The sequence below is a fragment of the Natator depressus genome, chromosome 4 (assembly GCF_965152275.1).
Source record: "Natator depressus isolate rNatDep1 chromosome 4, rNatDep2.hap1, whole genome shotgun sequence".
Lineage (NCBI taxonomy): Eukaryota > Metazoa > Chordata > Testudines > Cheloniidae > Natator > Natator depressus.
This window is the reverse complement of record NC_134237.1, coordinates 57,762,073-57,775,966: the sequence shown is the minus strand read 5'-3', so window position 1 is coordinate 57,775,966 and position 13,894 is coordinate 57,762,073. Positions and strand designations below refer to the sequence as shown.

The 13,894-nt window shown below is 39.0% G+C and overlaps 1 protein-coding gene across 1 annotated transcript in view; it reads left to right on the top strand.

The window, feature by feature from the left end:
* LRBA (LPS responsive beige-like anchor protein) overlaps window positions 1-13,894 on the top strand; it is a 558,416-nt gene that overhangs the window by 122,178 nt on the left and 422,344 nt on the right. The window contains exons 27-30 of the mRNA XM_074950978.1: window positions 1,172-1,299; window positions 2,823-2,930; window positions 4,413-4,584; window positions 5,366-5,813. Of these exons, the coding sequence (XP_074807079.1) occupies window positions 1,172-1,299; window positions 2,823-2,930; window positions 4,413-4,584; window positions 5,366-5,813 (856 nt within the window). The remainder of the gene's footprint in view (window positions 1-1,171; window positions 1,300-2,822; window positions 2,931-4,412; window positions 4,585-5,365; window positions 5,814-13,894) is intronic.

Genomic DNA, 13,894 nt, shown 5'->3' with positions numbered 1-13,894 from the left:
GGTGGAGCGGAGGTGAGCTGGGGAGCTGCCAGTGGGTGCTCTGCACCCACCAAATTTTCCCCTTGGGTGCTCCAGGGCTGGAGCACCCGTGGAGTTGGCGCCTAAGGCACCACTTTGGGCCAGTTAAATTTAGAAGCCCTTTTAGAACCAGTTGTCCCTCGCGGAACAACCGGTTCTAAAAGGGCTTCTAAATTTAACAACCGGTTCTAGCGAACTGGTGCGAACCGGCTCCAGCTCACCACTGCCTACAACTGAATACCCTGATCAGCCAAGTGCCCTGATTGTCTGAGAGGCATCACCAGACCTGCTCTTAAGCCCAGCAGCAGTACTGGGTCAGTGTCTGCTCAAGGTTTATGCCCTCAGCAATGATCACTCCTGTGCCTGCCTTCTTGCCTGCCTTGTTCCTGTCCTGCTCCAGCCTTCCTCCTTTTCCTGACTCCGGCTGTGACCCTTGGCTTTACTGCAGGTTCCTGGTTCCTGACTCCTGCTCCAGCTGCTAAGCATGATGACTGCCACTTCTCTGACTACTAGGCCTGAGTGTCCATGCTGTGGTTCATGACCGTCAGCTTCTCCTTTTCCAAACAATTAAATCATGGGACAAGTGCAACAGGGCAAACAGAAAAGTAAATTATTAGATCTGTGTACTTCCTTATTTGAAAATAGTGAGAAGATAAAACAAAAAAATGAGTTTTAAAAAAAACTAGAGGAGGAATAGGCTTAGTCTGAGAGCAATTGAGCAACAAAGTAGTAAATATTAGTATTTGTCCTTTTTGTATGTCACACTAATGTATCATTTTTATTTTTCTTCAGTGTCAGTATACAAAAAAAATTTAGCTCATTTGTGTATCCAGTTGTACAAATGAAAATGTTTCAAAGAGAAAATCAGAATGTGAGGACTCAGCAATGCTAACAAATCCTTTTGGATGTATAAATATTTATATGTGAAATATGAATTCTAATAACTATTTAATTACTCTGATTATTACTCTGATTTAAGTATCTCTTGAGCATTGTTTTTGGGCAACTTAAAAAGTAAATCTTTTTCTCTTATTTGTTTATTTAATCTTTTAATTTTTAATGTAAACGCAAGCAGGTTGTATTCCTTGCAGTGATGCACCAATGAGAGAAAATTACTTCCCATTATAACACATAACATATCCTTTCCTTTAAGTGTGTGCAGTGGCAGTAAGAAATTGTTTGGAGTGCCAGCAGCATACACAAATGAAACCTATTGGAGAAACTGTAAGGAGTCAGAAAACAATGCAGAGCCTTATAGGAACAGGGAAGTCTGCAGCAAAGGCAAGTATATGACACCATTAAGTAAGGCAAACATTAATACTGCAATTAATGTGTACCAATGGCTCAGTTCCTATGTTTTTTGTTCCATTAACATGCAGCAGAAAAGAAATGTGAATATTAAATCTTAAAGTAATTGTTTAAATATGTAAACATTGGAATCTTCCAATGTTGAAAAAAGTCTGAATCTGCCTTACTTTCCCAGGTTCCCCTATCCATATTTCTTTTAATATGAAATCTATATTGGTCACTGTGCCCTATGTACCATCAGTTTGATGTGTGTTGATGAATAGTCTCCAGGAGAGTCATGTTTATAGGACTGGAAGGGACCTCAAGAGGTCATCTAGTCCAGACCCTTGCATTCATGGAAGGACTAAGTATTATCTAGGCCATTCCTGAGAGGTGTTTTTCTAACCTGCTCTTAAAAATCTCCAATGATGGAGATTCCACAACCTCCCTAGGTATTTATTCCAGTGCTTAACCATCCTGACTGTTAGGAAATTTTTCCTAATGTTCAACCTAAATCTCCCTTGCTGCAATTTAAGCCCACTGCTTCTTGTCCTATCCTCAGAGGTTAACAAGAACAATTCTTCTCTCTCCTCCTTGTAACAACCTTCTATGTATTTAAAAACTGTTATCATGTCCACTCTGTCTTCTCTTTTCCAGACTAAACAAACCCAATTTTTTCAATCTTCCCTCATAGGTCATATTTTCTAGATCTTTAATCATTTTGGTTGCTCTTCTCTGGACTTTCTCCAATTTGTCCACATCTTTCCTAAATGTGGTGCCCAGAACTGGACACAATACTCGAGTTGAGCCCTAATCAGCTCAGAGTAGAGCAGAGGAATTACTTCTTGTGTCTTGCTTACAACACTCCTGCTTATACATCCCAGAATGATGTTCTCTTTTTTTGCAACAGTGTTATACTGTTGACTCATATTTAGCTTGTGGTCCACTATGATCCCCAGATTCCTTTCCGCAGTACTCCTTCCTAGGCAGTCATTTCCCATTTTGTATGTGTACAACTGATTGTTCCTTCCTAAAAGGAGTACTTTGCATTTGTTCTTATTGAATTTCATCCTGTTTACTTCAGACCATTTCTCCAGTTTGTCCAGGTCATTTTGAATTTTAATCGTATCCTCCAAAGCACTTGCAACCCCTCCCAGCTTGGTATTGTCCACAAACTTTATAAGTATACTGTCTACGCCATTACCTAAATCATTGATGAAGATATTGAACAGACCCAGAACTGATCCCTGCAGAACCCTACTTGTTATGCCCTTCCAGCATGACTGTGAACCACTGATAACTACTCTCTGGGAATGGTTTTCCAACTAGTTTTCATCCAGCTTATGGTAGCTCCATCTAGGTTACATTTCCTTGGTTGTATGTTGTTATTACATTTATTTTGTTTCTTTAAAATAAAAACTATGAAACTGGTATTGTAGCACTACATATCCTACGGTTAGTGTTTCCGGGGGTGGTACTTTTATAAACAAGTTACAGAATTGGTTTCTCTTGAATAGAGTCCAGTTGACATTGTGACTGGTGGAATTTCTCCAATACGAGACCTTGACAGACTTCTGCAGGATATGGATATTAACCGGCTTCGAGCAGTAGTGTTCAGAGATATAGTGAGTTATGAAAAACCTTATAGTTGTTTTGTTGCTAAGTCTTTCTTTGTATTTTTCTGAATGCTGCGCTGCGGCTACGTGCTAGGCAGCTGCTGTTCTGTTATCTAATGGGGTTCATAAATGACTCATGAAACTCTGTGGCCTGTCTGGGAGAGTTACAGAACAAGGGTTTGAGGTCAGATGAAGGGGCATGTTCACATGTATGTGTGGTACAATCTCTGTCCCTGTGGGGCATGAACTTGTTAAAATCTTTAGGAGCCTGAATCTCTGGAATTCTGCTTTCCTCATAAATGTTGCGTTCATTTTCATTAGTGTGTAGGTGTGAGTGCATATATATATATATAATACACACACACACGCGCGCCTGTATTTAATAATTTCTATAAATATGCACTCAGAAGGGAGTGTTTGTGCATGACACGTGCAGAAACACTCCCTTCTGAGTGCAGATTTATAGAAATTATTAAATACAGGCAAATACGTTAACACACATGCATTTCTTGTAAAGTGTTACTGAAACTAAAAAAACCCAAGTCTTGTTTCTTTTTAAAATTGGGCACAATAGAATCTGTATTTCTGTTATGGTAATAGAGCTTTAAATTAGAAAGCCATATTCACTTCTGCTGCAGCTCCAGTTGTGGAATTAAACTGGGATATTTGGCCTACTGTATTACTTTTCAAAACTTGAAAATAATTCATAAATATTTTCCTCCTTTGCTAAATAGACACTTGGCTTCACTTTACAGTAAGTGGCATTAATATCTTTGAGACAAGGAGGGTAAGGTAGTATCTTTTCCTGGACCAACTTCTGTTGGTGGAACATCTGGAACTGCAGAAGAGCTCTGTGTTGCTCAAAAGCTTGTCTCTTCCACCAGCAAGTCGGTCCAGTAAAAGATTACCTCACTCACCTTGTATGTCTCATATCCTGAGATGAACATGGCTACAACATAGCAAATATTAATAGGTTTGTAAGTATGTGAAAAAGTGCTGTGTGTGCGTGTATAATATATATATTTGGTATAGTAATTTGGTATGATCATCTTGAGCATTTATGCAACATTAAGTCTAGTCAAGCTGAGGCTTAAACATTCACAGGAAAAAACAAAGGGATTTGGTCACAATTGTATTTCCCCCAATTTTATAGACTGGGTGAATAGTGACATTGTTCTTCCAGTGCTACACATAAGTTTAAATAATAAAATATCAAGTCAGATGCAACTTTGTCAAAATTTAGGAAACCTAAACTAGAGCAATAGATTCTCTGAGATGGTTTATATTCTCAGTATAAGCATGATTGTATTAATGGATTGATTCTGCAACAGCGGTTTGTAGGTATAAATTCTTGTAAGTCAATTTTGCCCATGACGTTTCAGTATAACATTTGTTTACTCATTTCTATTTCTGGTAGACTACGGGCTACCATATGAAGAGAATATCCCACTGTTTAAATTGTAATGGAAAAATAAATGTTGTTCTTCACAGGAGGATAGTAAACAAGCTCAGTTCTTGGCCTTGGCTGTAGTATATTTTATCTCGGTCCTTATGGTGTCAAAATACAGAGACATACTGGAACCCCAGAATGAATGGAGGCAACCTCATCGTAGCCAGTCATTCAAGGAAACAGAGAATGGAAGTAGTGAGGCAACATCTGCAGGTTAGTGACACAAGTGGGTATGGTTACACATCACATGTCACTTATTATGACTTACAGTGCCTTATAGGACTTCATAGAATTCTACTTAAGGATGTACATAAATATATGTATTATAAACACTTTGAATCTACAAACTTTTGAAAGTTCCATTTAATTTGTTTTATCAGACAGCACTGAGAAAAACCTAGCTTGCAAATTGCTGATGTTGTCTATTTGTTGTTGTTGTTACCTCTGTAGGGCCTAGGAGCCATAGTCAAGGACCAGGACCCATTGTGTGAGGTCCTGTTTAGTGCATGATTAGTCTCATTGAAGCACATAAGTAATAATGATCATTAACTTTAATAGGACTTTAAGTTAAGTACGTGTATAAGTGTTTACAGAGTCAAGGCTGCATTTACTTTGTTTAAATTGTAGTAGTGCGTGCGTTCTTTCTTTCTTTTCTTCCAAAAAAGCAATTAGTTTGTTTTTTTTCATCTTTTACTGTTGAGTCTGACTCCAACTTCTTTTCATTGTCTTAAATTTTATTCTCGTAGACAGTTTTTGAGGACTTGTCAGACACTTGTAGAAGTGATTTTTTTCCTGTGAAATGAATTTTCAGTATAATCCTATGAACAAACTAGAAACAAACCTGAAGATAAATACAACATTCTTTAAGTATATATAAAATATTTTAGCAATGTTTTTATCACCTATTGATAGATCTTAGAAGTAATATAGTTGATGTTGTTCTGTTAACAATGAACTTGAAATAATTTCCCCTTCTTTATTTGGGGGTAACAAGATGTAGAAAACCCATCTGCTACTACTGGTGCTTCAACTCCAGGATCGACAGAAGATTCTGAAAGTTCAGCACCTGTACGAAGAAGAGACTCGGGCATTGGAGAGGAATCAACTTCAGGTCAAGCAAACAATTCAGATGCTGTTGCTGAAGCAGGACCACAGAGTGCCAGTTCAGGTCCAGACGCTATCAGTGAAGTATTATGCACACTTTCTTTAGAAGTCAATAAATCTCAGGAAAACAGGAGTGAGGCAGGAAATGAGTTGACTGAGAAGACTGCATCTTCTGTACCATCTTCAAAAAATGTCAACGTAAAGGACATCCTCAGAAGCTTGGTTAGCACCCCAGCAGATGGTGCCACAGTGGATCCTACCCTTCTGCCTCCAACCTTCCTTGGAACTCTTGGTGATACTGCTGCTGAGCAGCATGTGCAATTCCGTTCCTTTGACAGGTAATGTATTTTCTTTATATTTTGTATTCTTTGCTTAAATTATAATGTAAGGTACAGAAAAATTTTGCTGCATAGCAATTTGACACTTTCCTGGTTATGTATCTGGTGAACAACCTGCATAATCTCACTTTGTAGTAATATAATGAGATTAGGGCCCAGATTTTTAAAGGTGTTTAGGTGCTCCACTCAGCATTGGAATGTCGAAGTAGTCTAAGAGCTGGTCTACACTGAAAACCTATATCGGCATAGCTGCATCTTTTAGGGGTGTGAAAAATCCACAGCCTGAGCCACATAGGTAGGCTGTCCTGCCCCCTGGTGTAGACAGGGCTAGGTCAATGGCAAAATTCTTCCATTGACCTACCTCCTGCCTCTTGGGGAGGTGGATTAATTACAGTGATGGGAGAACCCCTCCCATCACTCTAGTGAGTATCTATGCTGAAGTGTTACAGTCATTGTAGCATTTTAAGTTGGACATAGCCTAAGTCTCATTTTCAAAAGTGAGACTAAATACCTTGTAAAATCTGGGCCTAATTAACGGATAAATATCTTATTATTTTATTTGTGTGACACTGGCTGTGACATTGCCATCACCTGAGACGTGTTAAAACTGCAGCAAAATGAGGTATTCAGCATGAAGCTGTTGGAGTGTGATCTACAAATTGTTGGTGTAGTTCTGGTCTTTGGAAACCCTGTGCAAACACATAGTGAAGGAAGTTGAACAATATAACTGACAGCATATTAAATTACTTCAAAAAGTGTCAGACATGTGAAAGTTGTCTTCAGGCCCATGAGTTACAACTGCTATTAACAAGGATTTAGTGTTTTTCACTAATAGCACTGGCTGAGATTGTTTGGATTCTCCATTATTGTAAAACCAGATACAGTTAGGTCGTCTGAATATAAATTGTGTTGGTAGATATTAAAAATGAAAATAAGATGGAATACTTGCTAGATTTGTTGGCTAAAGGTCTAAAACAAAAATCACTTGGAATTAAAATTAAATATTGAATCATCTGAACTTGAAAGAATCAGCTATTAGCGAAAACTGGGGCTGCTTAACTTATTTTACGTTTGTCAGATTATAGAATTCCTAAAACACTCCAAAACATTGGAAGCCTCTCGTGCATATTCTTCACTGACATAGCAATAATAAATTCTCTGAGTGGGGTATCCCTGCAATAATTTAAGAAGTGCTGATTTGTATAAACCAACAAGGATGATAAATTTGATATTTTCATTATAGACGCTGTCAAGTCAAATTTTTGAAAACTTTTCAAATATAATTTTCACACTTTAAATAGAATATCCTGATAGGTTATTTTAAACTGAATATTTTTAAAGGGGGTTTTCACTCCCCTGTTGGAAAGGGTTAAAGTGTTGCCAAAAAATTGGTTTAGGCCTATTCCTTCTCCCCTTTCTCTTTTTACTCTCGCCTGATTGCTGCCTGCTCACTTGCAGTTTCAACCCTGCTGTTGCTGTTACTGATGTAACATCTTGCAGAGTCTGCAGAAAGGGCATGGACCACCAACAGAACAACGTTGGAAAGTTCTGTCTATACTCTATACCAGTGTTTCTCAATGACCGGTCCATGGACCAGCACTGGTAACTGATATCTCTGACACAGTTTAGGAAGACAGCAAGCCGGTCCCTGGTATCAAAGTTGAGAAACACTGCTCTGTACTAAAAGAAAATGTGTTTATTAATGGTGGGAATACAATGCTTACTCACCTAATGATTGCTGGCCTGCCTGTCTTTTATTCTGTGGGACAAATCCCCCTCTCAGAGTAACACCCTTACCCTTCATCCACACTTTCGCTCACTTGAAGTGAAAGTACAGCAGTCCCTTGCTTTTCTCTTCAAGATTATTGTTCTCCATACCTTACTGTTCAGCCTTGTTTGGTTGGTGACTCATAAAATGGTTTAAAAAAACAGAAATCCTGTGAGACACCAGTCCTCTATGGCTGCAAAGAATTAGGGCATTTAGGTCACAGCAAGAACCCTGCATGGTATTTGGTTGCCAGAGGGGCTGTTATTGGAGGAATAGATGGTACTAGGGATGGTGATTCTTGGCTTGGCATCGGGAGCTGTGGTTATAATGGAGAGTGAGAAGTGCTGGTGTGAAACGGAGGACTGATTGGTGCTGGATCTCAGATGTGCCAATTAACTTAGTGCAGTGCTGTTTCAAGAGGCTATAGACCTGACTTAGCAGCCTCTGGAAGCTGTGGATTTTAGTAGCAAGATGACAGGAGGGCCAAAGAATTGCTGAGATTTGGGTGAAGGTGTTAGTAAGGGCAACATAAGAACAGGAGGAGGGGAGCAAGTTGTTCCTTTTTCTGCCCTAGTTTCCAGTGAGTCTTAATGTGTCCAGGATTTTGCTCCCTTTTTCCCCTCAGCAGTTGCCAGGCAACCCAGCAGGTGCCCCCTCATGGTCCCCAGGATCATCATGCTGCACTAGTTGAAGCACTGTTCTGTTCCAGTGATACATCTGCTGGGTCTTGATGAAGTCTTTCCTTCTCTGAAAGCAGTACCAAATTAATAGTTATCCTGTGATACATTGTAAAACTCTAATGCTTCAACCTTTTGTTTTCATTAAATTTTTCTGTTATGTTGTCTGGGTGGAAAATTTCTTCTGCTAAATTCCTTGTGGTTATGCTGAACCATTCTTTCTTTAACTTTGGCTTTTTCCCTGCACATGACCGTTCTTGCAGATTCTGGTCTACTTATCCAAATTATAAGTTGGACAAATCAGTTGAATATACCCTGCATCAAGAAAGTGGAGATATCTAATATAGGATAAGAGTGTGTTAAGGAGAGAGGGTTTTCTTTGATGACAGTTTTAGCCCAAGTTTTTCACATTTAACTGAAACAAAGCTCAAAGGAAATTATCTTGCCATGACTACATTCATTTTTTCTACTCTAGCAAATGGGTTTTACAATATGCCCAGAAGAAAAGTTGGTTTGCGCTATTTTAGATCAGGGAAGGGAGAGTGAATTACATGTAAAGGAATGGGGAATAAGCTCTGTTGGTTTCCAGGGGCTGCCTACCTCTACTTATCTCAGTTGTGGCAGTACAGCATGGGAGAGAAATAGTGTCTTAGATAGGGATAACCCAGATCCGTTAAGGGTAAAAATTGCTACTTGGAACTCCTCCTAGCAGTCAATGAGCAAATAAGTGCAATTCCTGGGTCACTGGAGTCATGTGCTCAGGGTGAGGTAGTTCTGCCCACTAGTTTCATGACTGGAAGAAAGTGATAACAATTTAATCTGTCTCTTCCTTAATTTGAAAGCTTTTCAAAGCCTGGGCCTTATTTTTGTATGTTGCCTAGCAGAATGAGCACCTGATCATAACTGGAGCTCTTGGATGATACTGTAATCTGAATATTTAATAATTAGCTCTAAGAAATAAAACTAAACAAAAAAATCTGTTTGACAGTAAGTTCAGTTAATGTCAAATTGCTTCTATGCCAATACATTAACATACAGCTCAGTGAGCAGACCGAACGAGTTATTTATTTCCACAAAAACAAAACAGAACCAAACCAAAATACCTTGGTTAAAAACTCACACAAACTGATAAAAGCAAGGGAATAACCAATTAAAACATTGTTTCTCAAACTTCTCTTCAGGAAAACAAAACCAGTTTTGCCATGCCATGTGGTATTAAAGGTCTACCTCAATTTACATCTTCTGTGGCTCTTCACATCTACTTTGGAAAGCATTTGCTGTAGGTCTTTGTTATATATTTCCTCTTCTTTCCTACATATTTTGTGCAGTGAAACAGATAACAAAGCAGACATACAAATAATCATTGTCATTTGAATTAGCACCTATTGTTTGAGGCTCTGTGTAAACTTAGCAGATGTCTCTGAAGTGGGTACATTGTTCATATTTTGAAGGTTTTACTCACAACCATAACAGTTAGAGAGTATTTTTAATGAAAATGATAGCTGCTCAATACTCATAATTGCACTTTAAGATGCTCTTAAAATAGGGGATATGTTTCTGTTTTTTTTTAAAAGCAAGTGGCCAATTCGTGAAATTTCACACAGTATTAGTTTTTATGCCCTTGAATTATCTGGATTTTTTTTTCTGTCTGCATTTTAACAGGAGGTGTTTAAACTTGGGCTCTAGCTGAATTTTTTTTACTGGGCAGTCTTATTTTTCATTGTTGACTGACATCTCTTGAAAAAATGGTCCATTGGCACAAAAATTGGTAGCGGGCTGGTGCCACGGTGTGTGTGTGTGAGAGAGTGATGGATTTACGGTCATTTTTAACTGTTGCCAACATTGTAACTGAATATTTGTACTGTGCTCACAAACCTGATTGATTATCTGGAAAGGTGCTGGGCCACATGCAAGCTTGATTGACTGATATATTGGGGATGGACCAGACACGCACAACTTTCTCAGTTAGGAGCTATGTTCTTGTTGGATTTTATCCAATAGAGAAGGGAATGTTGCACAGCTGCTGATAAATAAAATATTTTACATCAGCCGCTGTACTTCTATCCCCTGTAGGTCTGTGCCCTCTATCTTGTACAACTCTGACATCCAATCAAGTATTTAAAAAAAAGAAAATCAATACACAAACTTTTCTGTGAATTAGTTAGGGTTGCTACATGGACGCACATTGGAGACAAACCCAAAAAAGCAAGACAATGGAGAGATAAGCTACCTAACAAGACATACTCTCTACCCCTCCACTCACAAGCACACACCTTTACATTTCCACAGCTACCACACTCTGTAACCTTAACTGTCACACTCTCCTCAAGGAGATGAGCTTTCTTTAACTGTTGTTTTCCCGGACCCCCTCATCAAATGACTTTGACCACACACAACTGACTACTGCACTAAAACCTACAAGTGTTAGTGTTGGTGGAGGGAGAGAGAGGGAATATTCCAGTAATAGGGTGTGTGCAGAAGAAAGAAAAGGTGGCTGAGTCAAGGTTGTGATGGCGCCAAGTTGTGTGCTGTTGAATGGAGGAGCAGAAGGTGTGTACAATAAGGTGCCAAAACTTTTTCTTTCCTTGCTTTTGTAGATTTGTGTCAGATGTGTCGTGTGCGTAGTGACGCTGACTGCTTCACAATGATGTTTCTGGGGTATTGATTTCCTATGCTTTTTTTATGCTTAATTGAGGGGGGTGCTGGTGTGAGGAAGAGGTCAGGAGCCAGTGGAGGGTTGAAATGTAGCTGCCGATATACATATTTTATCCATCAGCAGCAACACATAAGCCCTTGGGTCAGCATCTGTGCACTGCTAGGTTGTGTAACTTTTCATTTCCTTACTTTCGTGGTGTCAGGTAGACAAAAGTGTATAACGTATAAGTGAAAGCTTTACCCATGTCAATCTAGTAGTGACATGCACAACCTCACATCTAGAGTAAATCTGTTTATTTGTAATGTGACACATAGATAACTAGCTCATAAATCAAGAGTTTTAAAATCAATTTTTAACATAGTAAATAATACTCGATAAAGTAGCTGGGTATGTAATTTCTACATTAAAATGTAGAAAGGAGAAAATCAACAGTTTCACAAACACTTGAGGATAACTGTATTTAGTGCAAAACTATTTTAAAAAGTAAGTTTTGGCACTGAAATGATATCCACATCTACTGGGCTTTTCTGGTTGGGGTGGGTGGAATAGTTATGACCTTTTTACGGGAAGCTGTAGCAGAGTTAGAAGGAATAGCTTTTATTTCTGAGGGATCACCAAAATACTAACAGTACAGTGAGAAACTTTGGAAGGGCAGATTTCAGGATGCTCTATGCAACTTACTGAGTCTGGTTTGCATTTAATGTATTGTCTGGTGGCAAACACAAAGCTTGGTAAGTTAACTACTTTTTTTTTTTTTTTTTTTTTTTTGAGACACCTTGTTAAAAGTTGTTCCCATGTAGCAGTTTACCAGTGGAGTATCTCTGGGAATTTCAAAGCATCTCTCTGATCCTTCATTTATCTCAGGAATGCTGTGTCAGAAATCAAAACTCTCCTCATATCTTAAGGATTATCAACTTCCCAGCCATAGCTGGAGAGTATACAGTAACAGCTATGTGAGTGAAACCTTGCTGAAAGGCTGCCAGGTTGCAGGCTTTTGCAAACAACAAGGTGTGTGTGTTCATTCCCATGCCAAAAATCTTCCTCTTATCTTATGTGAAGATCCAATATGGTGATTAGTGGGTGCCAGGGGTTTATCTTGATAAAGTTCAAGGCCTGGGCTGGCTTTTTCACTAGATCCACAAAGACAGTTAATTAACACAGTCCAATTGCAGTGTGTCCTGAGACTGTTTTTTGTAGACAAGAAAATGTTACTAGTGTCTCAAGAAAAGAGGAATGATGGAAAAATAAAAGCAACACTTGTTTTCAGAGTTTAAAAACAAAACAAAACAAAAAAAAACCTGATGAATTGTCTCTTGGCTAGTCTAACAACCTATTAACCTATTACTTGCCATTTTTATCATGTGACTCTCTCCTGACTTCTGCTACTCTTTGTGGACAAATTCAGTGATCATGGAGTTCGGGGAAGCAGACATTGAGGTTATAAGAGAAACAGATGCTTAAATCATGGCTCTTCAGTGTGGTGCTTAAATCTGAGGCTAAGCTGTAACTTGCAAAACAGATATTTTTATAAGCTTGCTTACTGCTTAGAATGTCACATGTGTAAGCTGCTTAGTTTGGGTCAATCTGTTTGTGCATTTCCCACTGTCATGTGTGACCTTTTTCAGTGGTTGTATTTTAGATAATGAGTTATATGGATTTTACATAATTTATGTACAGAATAAACACACACAAATATCTCTTGGCAAGGTTTGAAAAGGTTGGAAAAGGTTTAGCTGGAAGACTAAATCTACTAGAAGTACTGGAAGTAGGGACAAAAGGTGATCATGGGAGAGCTCTACTAACAAAGGCTAGGAGTAGTTCCCTAGTGAGGAGCTCATCTCTCTTGCCACCCAACTCCTGGGCTAAGAGAGTGGGTAGGTTTTCTACCAGTGTGCTAGCAGTGGCTCCTGTATGGGGGCTCCATCGTTTGTATCATCCCCGAGCTAGCTCTGTCAAACATATGTGAAACTCCACTCCATTTAGCATCTGTCCATGTGAAGGAGACTTTTGTCTTTTCGCCCTCCTCCAGAGTCTTCTGGCTGCTGTGAAAATGCTCAGATCTATGGTGATGAATGCAGGCTGCCTGGAGGATGGGATTGCACTGTTTCTCTCCTTCAGCCTCCAATATTTAGGATAATCTTTTCTTGAGAATATCTCCAGTGCTTGCCTCTGATCATAGCTTTCCTGAGTAGCCGCATGAAATTGACATGGTTTTGGTGTTTTACTGCAACTTACAGGATTCCATTTAGAGCTGGCGATGTAATTATTTACAAACTGAAAACTTAAATTCTGTTGTAGAAAAAAATTGATGGCAGGTTCTCTCTGACACCTCGCAAGTGGATTTTTAAAGCCCCCCATAAAATGATTGGATAGAGCCCATACTCTTTCCCTCCCCCCTTCCTCCAAACTGTAGACTGTAGTGTTTTGCCCATCTGATCCCTGATGGGGCTGTGTGGCACACTCATTTTTTACCTTTCTCCCAGAGTGTGCAGAGAGAGAGGGAAAGGGGACTATCCACAACTTATAACAGAGCCAGTAAGGTGACAATGTGGGTATGTCTACACTGCAATAAAACACCTGCCCATGTCAGCTGACTTAGGCTTGTGAGGCTCAGGCTGTGGGGCTCCAAAATTGCAGTGTAGACATTTGTGCTCGGGCTGGAGTCTGGGACCTCGGGATCTTCTGTTTCTGTAGGAGAACAAACAAGCTGCTTCACTGGTATTCCTATCGAACGTGAAAAGTGAGACACTAGAAATCAAATCCTAGTAAATTTCCACATGCCAGTGGGAGTTAAAATTAATATATTGATTTCTAAATTATTAAGAAGCTGTCAGGTAGGCTTGATTCACATTTTTTACTTTGAGTCAAGCCCAAGCAACCTGTGCAATTTACATTACATTTTTCAAATTAAGTGTAAGCTTATCACTTTACTAATAAATAAGCAGGGGAAAAGGTACTTGGAATTTTTTTTTATATTTAG